Source organism: Acomys russatus, chromosome 2 (assembly GCF_903995435.1).
Source record: "Acomys russatus chromosome 2, mAcoRus1.1, whole genome shotgun sequence".
NCBI lineage: Eukaryota > Metazoa > Chordata > Mammalia > Rodentia > Muridae > Acomys > Acomys russatus.
Genome location: NC_067138.1, coordinates 59,283,757 through 59,302,626, shown reverse-complemented (window position 1 = coordinate 59,302,626; position 18,870 = coordinate 59,283,757). Strand labels below are relative to the sequence as shown.

The 18,870-nt window shown below is 42.0% G+C and overlaps 1 protein-coding gene across 1 annotated transcript in view; it reads left to right on the top strand.

Moving 5' to 3' along the window:
* Positions 1-12,214: 12,214 nt before the first annotated feature.
* Positions 12,215-18,870, top strand: part of Tex10 (testis expressed 10) — a 38,979-nt gene continuing 32,323 nt past the window's right edge. The window contains exons 1-4 of the mRNA XM_051161912.1: positions 12,215-12,384; positions 16,119-16,307; positions 17,349-18,061; positions 18,445-18,688. Coding sequence (XP_051017869.1) covers positions 16,128-16,307; positions 17,349-18,061; positions 18,445-18,688 — 1,137 coding nt within the window. The 5' untranslated portion in view covers positions 12,215-12,384; positions 16,119-16,127. The remainder of the gene's footprint in view (positions 12,385-16,118; positions 16,308-17,348; positions 18,062-18,444; positions 18,689-18,870) is intronic.

The following is an 18,870-nucleotide window of genomic DNA, read 5'->3' as shown; positions in this document are numbered from 1 at the left end:
GCAGAGAGGTAAAGACCTGGCGGTGTGGCGGATGTAGGTCAGGTAAATACATGAGCTATCTGATAGTTTGCCCAGCTAAATGCCTAAACTGTTATAAATATTAGTAAGTCTCCGTGTCTTTATCACACTGCTGGCATGTCCAAGAAGGTCCCTCTATACTCATGTGTACGAATATCAGAACATTGTGTTTGATATCCTTACACAGATTATATATTCCTCTTATATGTTTTTGAAAGAATTACTAGGTTACTGAGCTAGGGAGGATTGTGAGTTCAGAAAACAAGCATGGCAAAAGTAGAGGTCCACGGTGTCTGTTTGAAATGTTTCTGCCAGAATCACCATTTATTTATTATATGACTCTTAATTTATTTGAAAAGAATATAGTGAGTTGGGTGTGGTAGAAGACAGTAATTCCAACTTGTAGCAGGCTGAGGCAGGAGACTGTGGGTTTGGAGCCAGACTGAGCCACGGGTCTCAAAAACAAGGGGAGTTGGTGCATTATGTTTCTGATGGGGGAGCGCGAATAGCCTTGTGTGTCACTGGAGTTCTTTACAAGAGCTGTAACGTTAGAGCAGCTACTAATTTATTGCAAAATTGCTGAGTAAATGTCACCTGTAATCCTCAGACAATGACTAGAAAAATATTCTCAGAAAAAGAAAACAAGTACCATCATCGTCATCCTCACCATCACCATCACCATCATCATAGTTAGGAAACAATCACTGAAAGTAGATGTTCCTGTAGAGCTTGGCACAAAGTAAGCTCCGTGCAAATTTCCTTCTTCTCTTTTACTTTTTGTTTTATTTTGTTTCTCTTATTAAACATGATAATATCTATCTATATATCTGTATAGATAGACATAAAGACATTTATTTTTATGTATATGAATGTTCTTCATGTACATGCATGTGTTCCACATGCATACAGTACCTGTGGAGACCAAGAAGACGGCATTAGATCCCCTGTGTCAGGAGTTACAAACAGCTGTGAACCTCATGTGAGTACTGGAAACTAAATGTGGGTCTTCTGGAAAAAAAAAGCCAACATTGAGCCATCTCTCCAGGCCCAAATGCTCTATATAATTTATTTGCACAAGGAAGTAAATTTTGGCAGGCATTGAGTACACATATGATGAACATCCAGCCCTCCCACTCATCTGGATGACCCAAAAGAAGGGATCCCAGCACATACAAAGAGGGAAGCTGTGAGTTACGTAGTGGCTGAGGGAAGTTATTTAAACTGACTCTCAGTGGACTATGGGCAAAGTCCCAGGATTTGAGTCCTTTCTTCAGTTTGGTTTGTTTTATTTTTGCTCATGTTTGTCTTCAGGCAGCTTTATTATTTCATACGAGCTGACTGTGGTGGCAGGGAGAGTAAGCGTAGCTAAGGCTTCATGTCTGGACTATGTTGTTTGTGTTCCTTGCTGTGATCCTGAGAAATATTGGGAACCTTGGAACAACAGAGTGCAGTAGCAACTAAAGTTATGGGACCTACAGCTGTTGCCTCCATTCATGATTTCCTCTAATTTTCTTCTGTTGAGTAATTCACAAGGAAAACTTTCGCTTTCCAAAATGGCGGATCATTCCAAACTATAATTAACAAAGTTGAAGAGGGTACCAAATTAGAAGGGGCTTACAATCTAAACTCATGTAAAACTTAAAAAGGATAAGCTATTTATTCAAAATGTCATTTAAATAAAATCAAATACGTAAGGCACATAAATGAGTGATCCAAAAAGCAGGAGCTGGCTAACCAAGGAAGGCCCGTGAGATGAAGTCGTGACCTTTTTCTCTTGTACTCAGCCTCCTTCGTTGAACTTATTGTATTTTCAATTAAAATCCTAATTGTTTTATTCAATATGTGTGGGAGTGTATGAGTATAGGTGTTCATGTACATGGAGGAGGTCAGTGTTGGGTGTCTTCTTGACCCCTTTCCACTTATCTTTTAGCAACATAGTCTTTCTCTCATTAACCCTGAAGCTCAGGGATTGGCTAGACTTTGCCAATGATCCTCTTGCCTCTGCCTCGCCATAGGCATAGGCATATGGGGTCATAGTTGCATTCTGTCATGCCTGGATTTTTTTTTTTTTTTTAGTGTGGGTTCTGAGCTTCACATTAAGGTCCTCTTACTAGTACAGCAGAAAGCACTTTGCTGGCTGAGCCATCTTTCAGCTTCTCGATTAAAGCTGTAGAATTGTTTCCAAATACACATAATATAAATAACTCTTCTTTGTTTTTGTTTTCTCTGTGTAGCCCTGGCTGTCCTGGACTCGCTTTGTAGACCAGGCTGGACTCAAACTCACAGAGATCCTCTGCCTCCCAGCTGCTGGCATTAAAGCTGTGTGCCACCATGCCTGGCTTCATCTGAACTCTTCTTAAGTGTGTGGTGCAGTAGTGACAACTACTAGAAGTGATGTGCCTGGTTTTTAGGGAGCTACATCTTGAAGAACTGGAACTCCACACTTCAATATGAAATCGACTCACAGAGTAAGAATAAGAAATTCCTTAAGTCACAACAGTAACTTCCCACTTCCTAGCAACAGTAACTTCCCACTTCCTAGCAACAGTAACTTCCTGTTTCTTAGCAACACCATTCTACTCTCTGTCTTGATGAGTTTGATTTCCCACTGTGGAATTATATAGTAATTGTCCTTTTGCAACCAATTTATTTATTTAATGTCATCAGGGTTTATCCATGTTATAGCGCATCTCAAAGTTTCATTCCTTATAAAGGCTGAATAGCAGGGTTGGAGAGCTGGCTTATGGGTTAAGGGCACTGACTGTTTTTTCCAGAGGACCCGGGTTGAATTCGCAGCATCCACATGGCAGCTCACAACTGTCTGTAACTTCAAGATCTGAAACCCACACACAGACATAAGTGCAGGCAAAATGCCAATGCGCATAAAATAAAAATAAACAAATTTAAAAAGTAAAGGCTGAATAGCATTCCATTGTATGTACAGCCCATATTTTCTCTAACCTTTTAGCCTTCAATGGACATTTACATGGTTATATCCTCTGACTATAGAAAATGTTGCTGCTATGAACACAAATGTGTATACATTTCTCTTGAAAATCCTGATTTGAAGCCGAGTGTGGTGGCACACACCTTTAATCCTAGTATTCGGGAGGCTGAGGCAGGCAGATCTCTGTGCGTTCGAGGACAGCCTGATCCACAAAGCGAGTCCAGGACAGCCAAGACACAGAGAAACCTGTCTCAAAACACAAAAGAAAACAAAACAAAATCCTGATTTCAATATATATATTTGATTTCTCTCTCTCTCTCACACACACACACACACACACACACACACACACACACACACACACACACATAGAAAGGAAATTGTTGGCTCACATGTTAAGTCCTTTTAATTTTTTGAGGAATTATCATATTGTTTCCATAGTGAACAAACCATTTTACATGCCACCAACAATGTACAAGTGTTCGCATTTCTCCACCTTATTGCAAACCTTTACTGTTTTCAGGTTTTTGTTTTCCTGGTAGTCATACTAATGGATATGAAGTGGCATTGCAGTTTTACAACCACTAGTGATGGATGGCATCTTTTCATTTTACAATTCAACATCATAATGCATGTTAATTTACCAAAGCTAGAAAACATATTTAAATATGAGTGCAGAAAATAAAGTTATCCTTAATTCTACAAGGATGCATGAACACCTCTAACTCTTTTATTAAAATATTTGTACTTTTCTGTAGATGTCTAAGAATGCACATGGACACGCACACACAGACTCTGTGTGTGTGTGTGTGTGTGTGATCAGCTTGGGTTCTCCTAGGAATGGTTTTACGTCCTGGTGGCTGGAAGTCCAAGGTGAGGAATCAGACAGCACATGCAGGTTCTGGCGAGGGCAGTCATGTTGACTGCAGAGGTCCACCTTGTTACATCTTCACTGAATTCTCCTGGCCCTTCATAGCAGGGTGAGGAAGATCCACAGAGCAAAGCTCCTCTTTCTAAGTGTTCTAAGGCTTCTCAAAATAGTGCCAGCTATAACACAAGCCTTCAAATCATAAGCTGTGGAGGTTCTATCAGATATAAACCATTAAAAGCCTATAGGATAGTCTAAAGCACTATTGAAGCTATAGCAGCATTGCTTTAATAGTTAGTATCTGGGCATGCAAATTCAGCCATCAAAACTTGAATTTGTGGATCAGTTTTTCTGTTTGGGTGTCATACTGCTTTAAATACTCCTGTGCAACTCTTTACACCTTCTTTCTTTTTCCCTCCTTCATCGTGTTAACTACCTGAGACCCTCACTGGATCAGAAGTCCAACCTTCCTATCTCCTCTGCCCAGTGATAGGCTGCTCAGTGTCTTTATTAACCAATCAGAGATAACTGGGGAGCAATGTTTACACAACATTCATCAATGATCTTAACAGGGCCCATGTCCGACTGCACGGAAATCAGCACTGATTACACAATGCAACAGACCAACCCCCAACACTTAATTCTGAAGTATGACATTGATTTATATTGTGTGCTTTGAATTACAGACTTATCTCTCAATAAAGTATTTACTTTCTATGAACATTGTCTGCAATTACCACATAATGTCACCACTGAAACCTTGAAATCTGTCAATCATATGCTTCTATATATGTAGCTAATTCAAAGAAATACAAATAAGAACTAACACGTTCTTAAAAATGAGTAGAGAGTCACATATTGTAAAATATATGATACACTAACTATCTGGACTGCCCTTAGATGTGAATTAAGGCACTCACAACAGACACCAGTGATTGGACTGGATCTTATGGGTAAAAGGACAGCAGGTTCAGGGCTCTTTCATTTTGTTTTGTTTGTTCGTTTTCTTTCCGTGAAGAGCTGTGCTTGAGCCAGGATTGCTGTCTGACAATGAGACCCTGCTGCTCCATTGTTAGGAGTGACAGTAAGAGTGACCCTCCAGGCTAAGGATAAACAGTTCTATTCACAGGTTCAGCCACCAGCCTGCTGGAAGTTGAGTTAGGCTCAATTCCTTCCACTTGAGAATGCGGAAGCCAGTTCCTAACCACTATGGACTGCAGAGAGTGCTCTCAGTCCATTGTTTTTCTGCGCTGTGACTCATACCCAGGCCCTTGCACAGGCAAGGCAAACATTCCCACCAGAGCTAACATCCCCAGGGCCTTTTCAAGATAAATGAGATGGGGCCTTCATAAATTGCTCAGTTTCCTGAGTAGCTGGGATTGCAGTCCTCTGCCACCATACCTGGCTCTGCTCACCCCTTGGCTAATCTTGCTTTTATCTCCAAAGTCATCCTCTTTGTTTAATGACTAGTTCCACAAGCTGTCCCCACTGGGGATGATCTGTTCAGATCGAAAATAGCCTGTGATTGCTTCTTCCAGACAAAGTGCTACTCTATGTCCCTGATCCCCTTTCCCACCAGTGTGGCTTTTCCAGATATTTGTTTAAAAATTATCTTAGATGGCTTTTATATCACTAGATACTTAGAGGGCTTTGCCAAATGAGCCATGAATATGCAGAGTAGAGGGGAAATGGAGCATTTGATTTTGGCTAAATTGTTGACATGGTCTATGTTTCTGTTTATTTTCATTCTGCTCCTGCTTTAAACCACAAGGGAAACGTTTTCCAGAGATACCTTCTGATCAGTTTTCCTTTGGTGAGTGACCAAGGTCATTGTCTCTGTGTGGTCACTGTGGCAGTAGGACTCTGAGGTCTTAAATGCTCAAGGTCTTCCCAGTGTAAAACTCAGCCAGTCTCCTCCTGCCTGCCTGAGGATCAAGATGTAGAACTCTCGTATCTCCATCAGCACCAAGTTTGCCTGCAGGCTGCCATGCTTCCTGCCATGATGATGTCAGGATGGACTAAATGTCTGAAACTATAAGCCAGCCCCAGTTAAATGTTTTCCTTTATAAGAGTTGCCTTGGTCATGGTGTCTCTTCACAGCAATGAAACCCTAAGACAGATGACTTCCTGAGTAGCCATCCAAAGATCCTCCTTAAAATTGTTTAAAGTTGGGCTGGAGAGATGGCTCAGAGAGGTTAAGAGCACTGTCTCTTCTTCCAGAGGTCCTGAGTTCAACTCCCAGCAACCACATGGCAACTACATGGTGCTCACAAGCATCTATAATGAGATCTGGTGCCCTCTTCTGGTATGTAGGCACACATGCAGAGAGAATACTGTAAACTAGTAAATAAATAAATCTTTTAAAAAAAAATTCAAACAAACAAAATTGCTTAAAGTTCAAAAGGGCATGGTGGTCCATGCCAGTAATCTCAGCACTTGGGAGGCAGAGGCAGGCAGATCTTTGTGAGTTCAAGGCCAGCCTGGGCTACAAAGTGAGTCCAGGAGAGTCAAGGCTACACAGAGCACCCCTGTCTCAACCCCATCCCAAATGGTTAAAGATCAAGTAAATGTGAACTCTAATGTGAACTCTAACCAACACAGTTTTTTTCTATATATTAGACTGAATCATAAATGGCATCTGACTTCAAACCCGAGTGACGTCATCAATTAGCTGTGTTACATGTTTAGGTTATTTAACTGTTCCTATCAATAGGCCATACATTGTTGTGTAATACCTAAAGCATATAATCATCATGAGATGTTTGGACTCACTTTGTAGACCAGGCTGGCCTTGAACTCACAGCGATCCACCTGCCTCTGCCTCCTGAGTGCTGGGATTAAAGGTGTGCGCCACCATGTCCAGTCTGGTCTGTTTTCTTAAGCTTTCTGTGACTCATGATTTTAAAATTCAAGAATGATAAAAGCAGCTGTTTCACCACTTTCATTAAAATATTTGCTTTATTTACACATATTTGTCATTGACTTTATGCCAAAAATTATGTGTGCATTTTTACACAATTCCAACCATCTAATAATGAACAGAATCATATAATCTTATTTATTTATTTTATGTGTATGAATGTTTTACCTGAATCTATATTTGTGCACCATATGTGTGCCTGGTGCCTAGAGAGGCCAGAAAGGGGTGTCAGATTCCCTGGGACTGAAGTTAAGGGCAGTTGTGAGTTGAGGAGGTGATGGGAATTGAACAAGTGTTTTGAACTACTGAGCCATCTCTCCAATCCCAGGAAAGTTGTATTTTTTGGGGGGTGGGTGGGTTTCGAGATAGGGTTTCTCTGTGTAGCCCTGGCTGTCCTAGACTTTGTAGACCAGGCTAGCCTCGAACTCACAACAATCTGCCTGCCTCTGCCTCCTGAGTGCTGGGATTAAAGGCGTGGGCCACCACACCCGGCTGAAGAACATTTTTTTAGGGGCTGCCACCCAGACTAGCAAAACACCAGTCATGATTGGAGGAGGAAGAAAAACTTTCCATAATGAAAGCAGGCTTAAAGACATGTGTGACCACCAAGCAAGTCCTATAGAGATTCTGGAAGGAATACTGAAGAGATTGATAAACACATCCAAGATGATATGGGGAAACAGTAAATGATGCTAGGGCAGTAGTTGAGCAAATGAAGACAAAGAAACAAAATCAAGAGAAGGACAGAGGCCGGGGGTGGTGGCGCACGCCTTTAATCCCTGCATTCAGGAGGCAGAGGCAGGCAGATTGCTGTGAGTTCGAGGCCAGCCTAGTTTACAAAAGCGAGTCTAGGATAGCCAAGGCTACACAGAGAAACCCTGTCTCGAAAAACAAAAACAAAAATAAAACAAAAAAAAGAGGACAGAAATTAATAAACAACTTTCATAATAACTCTGCATACAAATGACCTTAATTCTCTGATCAAATGCCACAGACTAACAGAACAGATTAGAAATCAGGGCTTTTTGTTTTGCTGCCTCAAAGAAACAAACCTCACCATCAAATGTAGATACTACCTTAGAATGAAAAGTCATCCAAAGCGAATAGAACTAGGAAACAGAGGTCAGTAGCTATTAACTGACAAAGTATACTTCAAGCCAAAACTAGTCGGAAGAAATAAAGATACTTCATACTGACTAGAGGAGTAATTCATCATCAGGACATTATAACTCTAAACATGTACATGCCGGCCTGGAGCGATGGCTCAGCGGTTAAGAGTACTGGTTGCTCTTACAGATGACCTGGGTTCAATTCCCAGCACCACAGGGCATCTCATTACTGTCTACAACCTCAGCTCCAGTAACATGACACCTTCACACAGATATGCATGTAGGCAAAATACCAGCGCACACAAAATAAAAAGTAAAAAACTAAACATATAATGCCAAAAATAGGTGGCCCAATTTCATAAAACAAATTACTAGATGCAAAACACACTTTACCCCAACACATTAATTAGTGGGTGATGGCAGTACCCCACCCTCACCAATAGGCAGATCACCTTGACAAAGAATGATCAGATAAACATTGGAGTTAAATGATATCATAGGTTAAATAGCCCAGTGAACTTGAACGGTCTGCTCTCTGTTTTGTTGATGTCATGTTAATTTCAATAATTTGTTGTGAATTGCTAGCACATCTTTTGTCTCTCTTAAAATTAAACATCACAGCAAGGCATGGTGGTGCACGCCTTTAATCCCAGTGCTCGCGAGGCAGAGACTGGAGGATCTCTGTGAGTTCAAGGCCAGCCTGGTCTACAAAATGAGTCCAGGACAGCCAAGGCTACACAGAGAAACCCTGTCTTGAAAAAAAAAAAATCACATTTAATTTTCCCAGGCCAGAGATCACATCTAGGGCCTCCTGAATTCCAGTCAAGTACTCTACCCAACAGATTTAATTCTTTTAACATTGTGAAACATATCTGTTTTTTTCTTTAATGTGTTCTAGGCTTACTGCCTTTAAAAAAAAAAATCTCTAACCTCTTAAATTACATTGGGATTGGGACTGTATAACTTTTCCCTGGTGCATTTGTCCTTCTATGCTGTTGTTTAAATTTTTATAGCGTTGAAGTGCTGGTCATGAAGCTTATGCCCCTCAGCTTCAAAGCTACCTGTCTGTACTCTGCTTTGAGATGCTGGGTCTGGGAATTCACAAAGCTTGTTAATTTCTTCTTTGCTAGTTGGCTCCCTGCTGGTGTCTGCCGGTGGGAGCCTGGAGTGGGAGCACAAGGGACAGGAGAGAAAGGAACTGCTTTTTTCCCACTTGTTACTTGCCAGTTGCCATCACAGGACACAGGCACTGGCTACTAGGTGGCTACTCCATTTGGAAGCTGTCCTTGATTGCAGTTTGTAGGTTTTCAGGTCTTTTGGAGTAGTGTCACTAAGGCACCTTAGTGACAGTAGCCAGCTGGGACCCAACATGGCTCTGGAAGTCTTATACCTAAGCCCGGTGGCTTCTGTCTCTAAACACATCCTAACATCCCTTACTCTGTCTGTTTGTGTCTTTGCTCTGTGGAAGCAGCTGCTTCCTGGGCTTGCTCTCCTGCGATGGCTCCTTGTCCTTCCTTTCGTTTTTGATATTTCAAGTACCTATTTAACATTCCCCCCCCCCCTTATTTGTTTCTGTTTGTGTTTTCCTTCCGTGGAGTTCTCTCTATGTAGCCCAGACTGTATCTTTGAATCTGAGGGGCAGCAGCTTAATGGTCAACAGTTCAACTCTACAAAAAGAAAAGACTTAAACTAGGATTTTTGTGATGCTTCTGAGCATAGACAAAAAGGGAAAGAGTTGTTCAGCTATTTTAGAGATGCAGGATACAGATCTTAATGGCTGTACAGTTGGAATTGTGTCTCCCTCCCCTCACCCCCTGCATGGACATTTTCACATTCTAACTCCCAAGGTTCCTGCCATGTAGTGATTTGAAAATGAAGTCTTCATTTTCAAGTTAAGATCAAGGTAAGATCAGGCCACTCGGGCCTGTTCAATCTTACGGGATTGGTGGTGTCCTTATGAGAGACTAGGAGTTAGGCAGACTCCCTGGTAGGTAGACAGACAGAGAGGCCATGGTGTGGTTATAAACATGGTCAATTTCCAAGAAGGCCATCTTGTTCCTCACCCTCCTGACTTGAGATAAAAGCCTGGCAGCTTAAAACAAAGGCCCTGTAGGCTTTTGTCTCCTACCAGCCTGGCCCCTGCTGTTGGACCAGCTCAACAAGTTCAAGGCCTGTTCAGGATATGTTATACAATGGTGCTGGGACAATCAACCACCAACCATCCTAGCTTTCTTCAAACTGTCCAACACTAAACACTTGAGAGGATCCTCAGTCCTCAGGGAGAGACTGGGTTTCTGCTTTGCAGAGGGTCCTCTTCTCTCTGTGTCTGCTCCATGTGTGCGTCTCCTCACCCCCAGTAGACATCTTTTTTCAACTGTTGATTGTCTGCAGTGATTCTTGTCTTTTGAGTCTTTAACTGGCAGAGAAAACGAAGCTGATCAAGGCCCTTAGACAGTATCATTTCAAAGCCCCAGCCCCCCATTTGTATTATTTATGAAAGTAGGAAGCTTGAACACACACACACACACACACACACACACACACACACACACACACACGTGCGCGCATGCGCGCGCATGTCCAGTGGGTAGATGATATGTACAAACACAGATAATAGGACCTGCAAAGAATATGTAAGGCAGCCCGGCGTGGTGGCGCAAGCCTTTAATCCCAGCACTCAGGAGGCAGAGGCAGGCAGATTGCTGTGAGTTTGAGGCCAGCCTGGTCTACAAGTGAGTCCAGGATGGCCAAGGCTACACAGAAAAACCCTGTCTCAAAAAAAAAAAAAAAAAAAAAAACAACCCAACCCCCTCCAAAAAACCCAAACCCAAACCCCCAAACAAACGAACAAAAGAATATGAAAGGCTACCAGAAAGGAGGAGGAGTGGCACCAGGCACAGTCCCCTCTTGGTAGCCAGAGGAATCAACGTTGCTAATGTCTCTGGTCTCCAGAACTGAGGGCCAATATATTTCTATTATTTCAGCCAATCTGTCTTATAACAGCCTCAGGAAAGGAATGCTTGTGTGGTCAATTAGAGAGCTTTAGGAATGGAGTTCTCTATTCATTCTAGATCGCCTGTTCACTGCAAACAGTGTTTTTCTGGCTTATGCCAAGGATCTTGTTAATTAGCGTTTGGTGTGTCTCAGAGACCTTCAAGTAGACATTCCTTGTAACTGCAGAATTCCTCACTGAAGGGTTGAGAAATCCAGTCTTTATGCTCACAGTTTTCATGTTTTAAAGTAGAGACAAAAAAACTAATAACCAGTTCATAACTATTTTGTTTGTCACACACAGCTTTAAAAATCTTGGAATGTAGCTCTGGGGGGCAACTGTGGCAATTACTTTTCCCTGTGACAAAATAACCTGAGACAAACAACTTCAAGGAGGAAAAGTTCACTCTGCTTCACGGTTTCACGGACTCCACTCCATGGTCAACTGGCTTTGCTGTTTTGCATCTGTGGTGAGTAGGAAAGAGAGGCTCACTTCACAGTGGCCAGGGAGCAGAGAGAAGGGTGGGGGATCAAGATATCCCTTTCAAAGTCCTAGAACCAGGAACTCCTTTTCCCTTCCAACTAGAACCACTTCTTATTGCCCGTTCAATCTGAATTTACCAGTGGTAAACTAATTAATCCATCAATGAATTTAATGCCAATCATCTCTTAATGGTGTTGACCAACTTCCAAAGACTAGATTTCTTTTTTTAGTTCCACCCCTACGCCCCCCCCCCCCCCCCCCCAGACAGGGTTTCTCTGTGTAGCCTTGGCTGTCCTGGTCACTTTGTAGACCCGAACATCGATCCACCTGCCTCTGCCTCCCTAGTGCTGGGATTAAAAAGGCGTGCGCCACTACGTCGGCATTTTAATATCTCAAAATCTCTAAGTCCACTTACTTTGAGTAGTAGGAGTTAATTGTATGCTGAAAATGTTTTTTTTATCAGAGAAACCCTGTACTAAGTTTTCCAGAACTCCGCTACTAGGTATAGTTTGTAACCCTCTAAGCATTTATCTGCTTGGCTTTAGCCCAGGTTACCCTTTCAAGAAACGCTATCTTTGCTGTATGAAACGTTTTCCTTCCTTAATTAAGTTCAGGTTATACTTTTCTCTGGTTGTAGCTGCAGGTCTGAAGAACTGTTGTCCTTGGGGAGAAGTCCGCCTTTCAATCAGCTGTAATCAACCAACATCCTTCAAGACCTGACTCGGCTTGCTGGGCTCTAGACCCGCCTCTCACGCCCCTGCTTCCGGCGCAGCCCCTCTTGGAAGGGGCGTGGCGTACTGATCTGGCCCTGCCCTCTGGCTGCGCGCGGCTGCGGCTCGTGATCACGTGAGCGTGGCGAGGGAGGGGGGCCCTACTTCCGGGCGGCGGAAGGAGACGCGGCCGCGTGAGTACGAGGCGATTTGAAAACGCGTTCCGCGAGCGAGCGAGAAGCCTGTGGCCGGCTGTACGCGGCGTGGTCCCTCGGGGCTCGGCGCTCGCTTGCTCAACTGCCTCGTCTCCGCGGCCCGGGTCCGTCCCGGCTCTCAGGTGAGCGGCGTCCGTCGGTCCTGCCCGGCCCTCCTGGGGCGCGGAGACGCGGGGCCCAGGCGGCGGGGCGCGCTGAGGCGGCCCAGGTGGCGGGCTGGGTGGCCCAGGGTCTCCGGTGTCCCCAGCGAGCGTGTGAGCCGGCCGAGGGGCTGCCGGATCGCCTCAAGCGACCGCGAGCCGATTCGGGGCCTGGCAAGGGTTAGGCCGGCGTGTGGGGTTCGGGCCAGAGGCTCTCCACTCGACGCCCACAGAAGTGCAGGGACCGTGCTTTCCTTTGAATAAAGTAAAACAAGAATTGGGTTCCCATTTTTGGTGTGCAAGCTCGAAAGCTGGGGTGCGCAGATGTAATCGCTGCGCTCCTTTCCTTCACCCCACCTTGTCCACCCTCGCTTTCTGCCTCCTCTAATTTGGAAGAGCTCTTTTGACGCAAAGATTTGGAGAGGAAATCATCATAGACCAACTGCTAAGTGCTTGCTTTCTCCTTGATTATTTCTTTTTCCTTTTTTTTTTTTTTTTTTGGAGGGCGGGAGACATTGGGAATAAGGAAAAGTAATGAATTGCCACTGGGCGCATTACTTAGGAGTTTGCTCAAGTTGCAGTCTTCATCCGCCCAGGTTAGCATTAAGACTGACCCGCAGCAGGAACATATATGTGTGTGTGTGTGTTTTAGTTTTCAACAGATCACTGGAAAAGGTGGTGAGTCCTCTGAGAGCTCAGGCCCCGGGGCTGGAGTTGCTTTCTTGTACTCACGGTCCAATACTGTGAAAGTGGTCTAGTCTAGTAGAGCTGTTTGATTTCCTGTATTTTATGGAAATCTTTAAGTGAAAACAACAGCAGCTGTTAATGGAACTTTAAAAGTTCCTAGTAGAAAAATGTTACCTATGTGATTCTGAAACATTGGTCGAGACTTAAAAGTAAGCGAAGGGCTATTAGCCCTCATAATGTTCCTAGCAGATTCGCTAGCGTGTACTTAAAGTGATAAGCCACAAGTTGACATCCTATTGAAAACGAGGGGCGATGTAGACTGCTAGAGGCCCATCACATGTGAAAGAGTGCTCAGAGGAGGATGGGAGATGGCACAGGTTTTCTCTGTACCGTTTACTTTTATCTCTGGAAACACTGCGGATAAAATTGTAAGAAGAGCTTACAACGTGTGCTTGCTTAATAGATTAAAAACCAGTTTTGTATTAAAAGTAGGCCACATGCATACGGGGCCTTCTCGGTTTGTGAGGCCTGAATATTTGGTGTGTGTTGGTCCAGAGACTAACAGAAAGCATGCTCTGCTTGAAGCATGTTTATTCTAATAGTTTATAGCTCCGAGTGTGGATGAACATAAGGCATTTGCTTATTTAATGGTTGATAAGAACTACACGTTGTTTTATAGACAGAAGCACAGTAGAAAATGTGTTTGGATAAGAAGCATACTGATTCTAGAAATATGCTTTAAAAAATAATGGCATTTTGCTGTGTTGATCAGGTTCCACCTGTGCTCAAGCAGTCGCTTGCCTCTGTCTAATAAGTGGCACAGGCACATGTACTGTGTGCTCCCTTTAAAATCAGCTGTTAACCTTTTATGTAGGCAATGCCTACTTGGAGAAGTGCTAAGGTAATAAAATTCCACATCTGTGAACTTGGATATGATGCCATAGCTGAATTCACTTACTCATTAATTAATTCATTAAAAAAATTTTTTATTCTATGTGCATTGGTATGAAGGTGTCAGAATCCCTGGAACTGGAGTTACAGATGGTTGTAAGCTGACACGTAGGTGCTGGGAATTGAACCTTGGTGCTTTGGAAAAGCAGACAGTGCTTTTTTAACCACTGAGCCATCTCACTAGCCCCTAATTCATTCATTTTAAAACCACGGTAGACTTTTTAAACCTCCATGTGTAGCATTGTGACATCAGGTAATCATATTAGACCAGAAGTAGTTTTATTTACTCCAGAAGTGCTCAATTGGGTGTGCAGAGGAATTCATTATGAAACGTCTGAAATCAGCTTCAAGAAGACCGGAACTGGTTCCAGATGGATGTAGCTTTTTTTTTTTTTTTTAATTTGAAGTTCACTGATGGGGAAGATACAGCCAGGAAGAGTTACTGGAACCATGTTAGTACCTACCACGTCATGAACTGTGCCATCCATTCATTTGTTTATTTTGAGACAAGGTTTCTCTGTGTAGCCTTGGCTGTCCTGGACTGGCTTTGTGGACCAGTCTGGCCTGGAACTCACAGTGATCTGTCTCCTTGAGTGCTGGGATTACAGGCCTGTACCACTGTGCCCAGCTGGAAGTATACCATTTATAAACAATAGAACAATGAAAGCTCCCTATCTTTGTCACATCTTTGTTTAGGAAGCTGTCTGATGACCGTGGTCAAGGGGTCAAAAAGACACTGTAGAGACAAAAGCACTTAGCAATGAGGAAACTGTTGAGTAGTCTAGGGTAGAAATATGGGCTTTTAAAGCTAGTGACTTTAGAATGGGTAGGAAGCGTGCTGATCAAAGAGTTGGTAAACGAGAAAATAGAAACGTTGAAAGAATGTAGTGGAGAGGATGGAGAAAGGTGCAAGGTGATGTGGTTATTCCTGAGTTCTTTATTATGACAGTGGCTAGCCAGCCTTTTTCTTCCTCTTAAATTGCATTTCCTTTCAGGTTGTTGCTTACCTTTCTGGGGGGTGGGGCAGAGGGTGGATAGCTAGTCTGAATCTTGCCTGTATGTTCACAGTGCTTGTGCCTTCTCTTCTTTCCTTACTAGGCTTGTTCCTGCTCTTGCCCTGTATCTGGCTTTCCTCTCTCATAGCATACTCATTCCTCCTTCTTGCCTACCTGGATCCTACCAGTATATTTTTATTTTTGGTTTATTGAGACAGGGTCTCTCTGTGTAGCATTAGCTATCCTGGACTCACTTTGTAGACCAAGCTGGCCTCGAACTCAGAGCGATCTTGCTTCTACCTCCCGAGTGCTGGGATTAAACGTGTGCACCACCCTGCCTGGTCCTACCAGTATTTTTTGTTTGTTGTTTGTTTTTGTTGTTGTTTGGTTTGTAGCATCCAGCTTTGATCATGAAACTTCCTAATTATCTCCTGCATTAAGTAATTCCACCCCCCCCCCCCTTCATAAGATTCTGAGTGTTAAGAATTTCTAATGTGGTGTGTTCCAGTGGAGCAACCATTTCAGGTTTCTATTCAGCACACTGACAGTTTTAGATGGCCCAAAAAACCTTGTAAAGCTAGCTAGCGTGCTTGCTTGTTTGTTTGTGTCTGTCTGTCTTTCTTTCTCTCTTTCTCTCTCTCTTTTTTTTTTTTTGTTTTTGTTTTTTTGCTTTTTTTTGTTTTTGTTTATTCTTGTTTTTTTGAGACAGGGTTTCTCTCGTTGTAGCTCTGCCTGTCCTGGACTCTCTTTGTAAACCAGGCTGACCTTGGACTCAGCAGAGATCCACCTGCCTTTGCCACTGGAGTGCTGGGGTTAAAGGCGCGTACCACCAGGCCTGGTTTTGCAAAGGTTCTTTAACAAGATTCTTACCTTTTTGTAAATGACATTTTCAACATTTCTTAACCAAGATGATTCTTGCATGTTTTAGTGGTTGTACATTTTGATTCTTTGGCATTATTATTGATGGCCGTGATGCATGGTGATATTTGAGATGTTAGAGTAACATAAATATTGGAAAACAACATTTTTATTCTTTTATCAATTATCCTTGCTTTAATCCATTGTTTTCATTCTTTCCGACAGGACTTAAGAATGACCAAGAAAAGGAAACGCCAAGATGATTTTCAGAAAGTAAAGCTAAAAGTTGGTAAAAAGAAGCCCAAATTAGAAAATGCTACAGCTACAAACTTTAAGACAAAGGCTATACATTTGCCTGAACAACTTAAAGAGGATAGAACACTTCCAACCAACAATAGAAAACTTAACATAAAGGTAAATTGTAAATATATATATATCTTTTAATAGTATGAAATTTTTCTTTCACATGATGTGGAATGTCATATTTTTTGTGAAAAGCTGCTTAATCTAAGTAAATGATTTACCTTAGGACCATATGGTATATTGTGAGATGATGTTTGTTTGAGTTTCCTATTGTCAGTATTTGATCTTCAAATCATCTTTTCTACTTGAGAAAGTTTTACTATAGTAAGTCCTCAGTGATTGCTCCATAGTATGCTTTTTTTAAAAAAATGATACATGTCATCTGGAAGTAGTTATATTTAATTCATTTTTGTCAAGTTCTTGATTGATAGTTTTCCTTTATAGCTGATTAAGATCTGTGGATAGTTATTTCTGAGTTAATTGGAACACATAGCTCATTAGTAAAGAGTAAGTATCCCTATTGTGATGTGCTTGAGACAAGAATTGTGCTGTACTTAATATTTTATGAGGTTTTGGAGTATCTGTATATGTATTATGAGATAACATCTTGGGAGAATAAATTTACCTAATAGTATCTTCTGAATAAAACACACCTTTGGAAGTATGTTAAGTTTGGAAAGGATAGCCAGGCATGGTGGTATACACCTGTACGCTCAGCAGTCCAGGAGGCTGAGGCAGGTGGGGCTCTGTGAGTTCCAGCCTGGTCTACAGAGTGAGTTCAAGACAGCCAAGGGTACATGAGAAACCCTGTCTCCAAAAAAAAAAAAAAAAAAAAAAAGCCTGGAAAGGATAAATGCACTTATGATTGGAACGTAGTAGCTCTGCAGTATATGTTGATTAATGCGACTTTAAATCATAGTGTGCCAAACCCTGTGTGTAGTTCAATGTTAAAGAAAAAAAAAAAGCTCAAAAGAGAACTATATAATGTTTTTATAGGATAAAGTATTTTAAGTGCAAAAGTGTGTCTGATCCTAGTAAAGCTAACCAGCATTTGGGAAATGCTCATACTTTGCACAAGGACTTGAGCTTATATAGTTTAAGTTAAAATGTTTACCTGAAAATGTTTACCTAAAATCTGTGTGTGTGTTACAGGATTTGCTGTCACAGATGCATCACTATAATGCTGGTGTTAAGCAAAGTGCTCTTCTCGGACTCAAAGACCTTTTGTCTCAGTGCCCATTTATAATTGACGCACACCTTTCAAACATACTGAGTGAGGTGACTGCTGTGTTTACAGATAGAGATGCTAATGTACGATTAGCAGCAGTTCAGCTTCTTCAGTTCCTGGCCCCCAAAATACGAACTGAACAAATTTCTCCATTTTTCCCTTTGGTAAGTGCCCATCTCTCTAGTGCCATGACTCACATTACTGAAGGAATTCAGGAGGACTCTTTAAAAGTTCTGGACATTCTGCTGGAGCATTACCCAGCTCTCGTCACTGCCCGTAGCAGTATATTGCTTAAGAATTTTGTAGAGCTCATTTCTCATCAGCAGCTGTTCAAAGGACTGTTAAATAGAGACAGGCCCCAGTCCTGGATACTCTCTGTAAACCCTAATCGGAGAGTCACTTCTCAGCAATGGAGACTCAAAGTCTTAGCAAGACTCAGTAAATTCCTTCAGGCCTTGGCAGATGGATCCAGTAGGTTGAGAGAAAGTGAAGGACTTCAGGAACAAAAAGAAACTCCCCATGCCACTAGCAACTCCATTTTTATCAACTGGAAGGATCATGCCAACGACCAGCAACACATCCAGGTTTATGAAAATGGGGGTTCACAGCCAAATGTCAGTTCACAGTTCAGGCTACGGTAAGGATTTCAGTTATGTCCACACTCAGTTTTCCTATATTGAATTTTAACTGCTGACCATTTAATGGCTAATGGTGGGAAGACATAATTCTTGTCTTTCATAGTTTTCATGTAGTTATTAATGATGAGTTGATTAGATGACTCCCAATGGGAGGAGTCATTTAAGAGTATGTCTTCATTTGTAGCCAAAGCCTAATTAGAAGTAAAACTTAAAAGTTTCTGTTGGCTTTGCCGTTTTAGTGTTTCTTTTGTGTTTCTTTCCACTTTTGATCAATGTAATTGATAGTTGATGGTATTTAATTTTAGTGTGTTTCATATTTAAATTATGTAGGGGATTTCGTTTTGCAATCATTGGCTCTTTTCATTCTTATCTTTCCTATTAGGTACTTTGTGGGAACACTAGGCACTGTGGATGAAGACCTGTCATCCCCCGAAAATCTGAAAGGATTCATTGAAATAATAATTCCATTGCTAATTGAATGCTGGATTGAAGCTTTACCTCCACAACTGGCTGTTTCTGTTGGAAATTGTGTAGAGCGAGAGCCTCTACAGGTTATGCAGCAAGTCCTGAATGTTATTTCTCTGTTGTGGAAACTCTCAAAGCAGCAGGACGAAACTCATATGTTGGTGAGAACTAATGGGTTCTTTATTATTTTATTAGTATTGCCTTTTACCATAAGTGATATTAGAAATCAGCTTTTACTACAGATTGAACATGTGAACTGCCCATAGTTTAATAGTAAACTTGTTTCTTTTTGTTGTTGTTGTTTTTGTTTAACATAAAAGTGCAAATTAAAATAGTTTCTGGG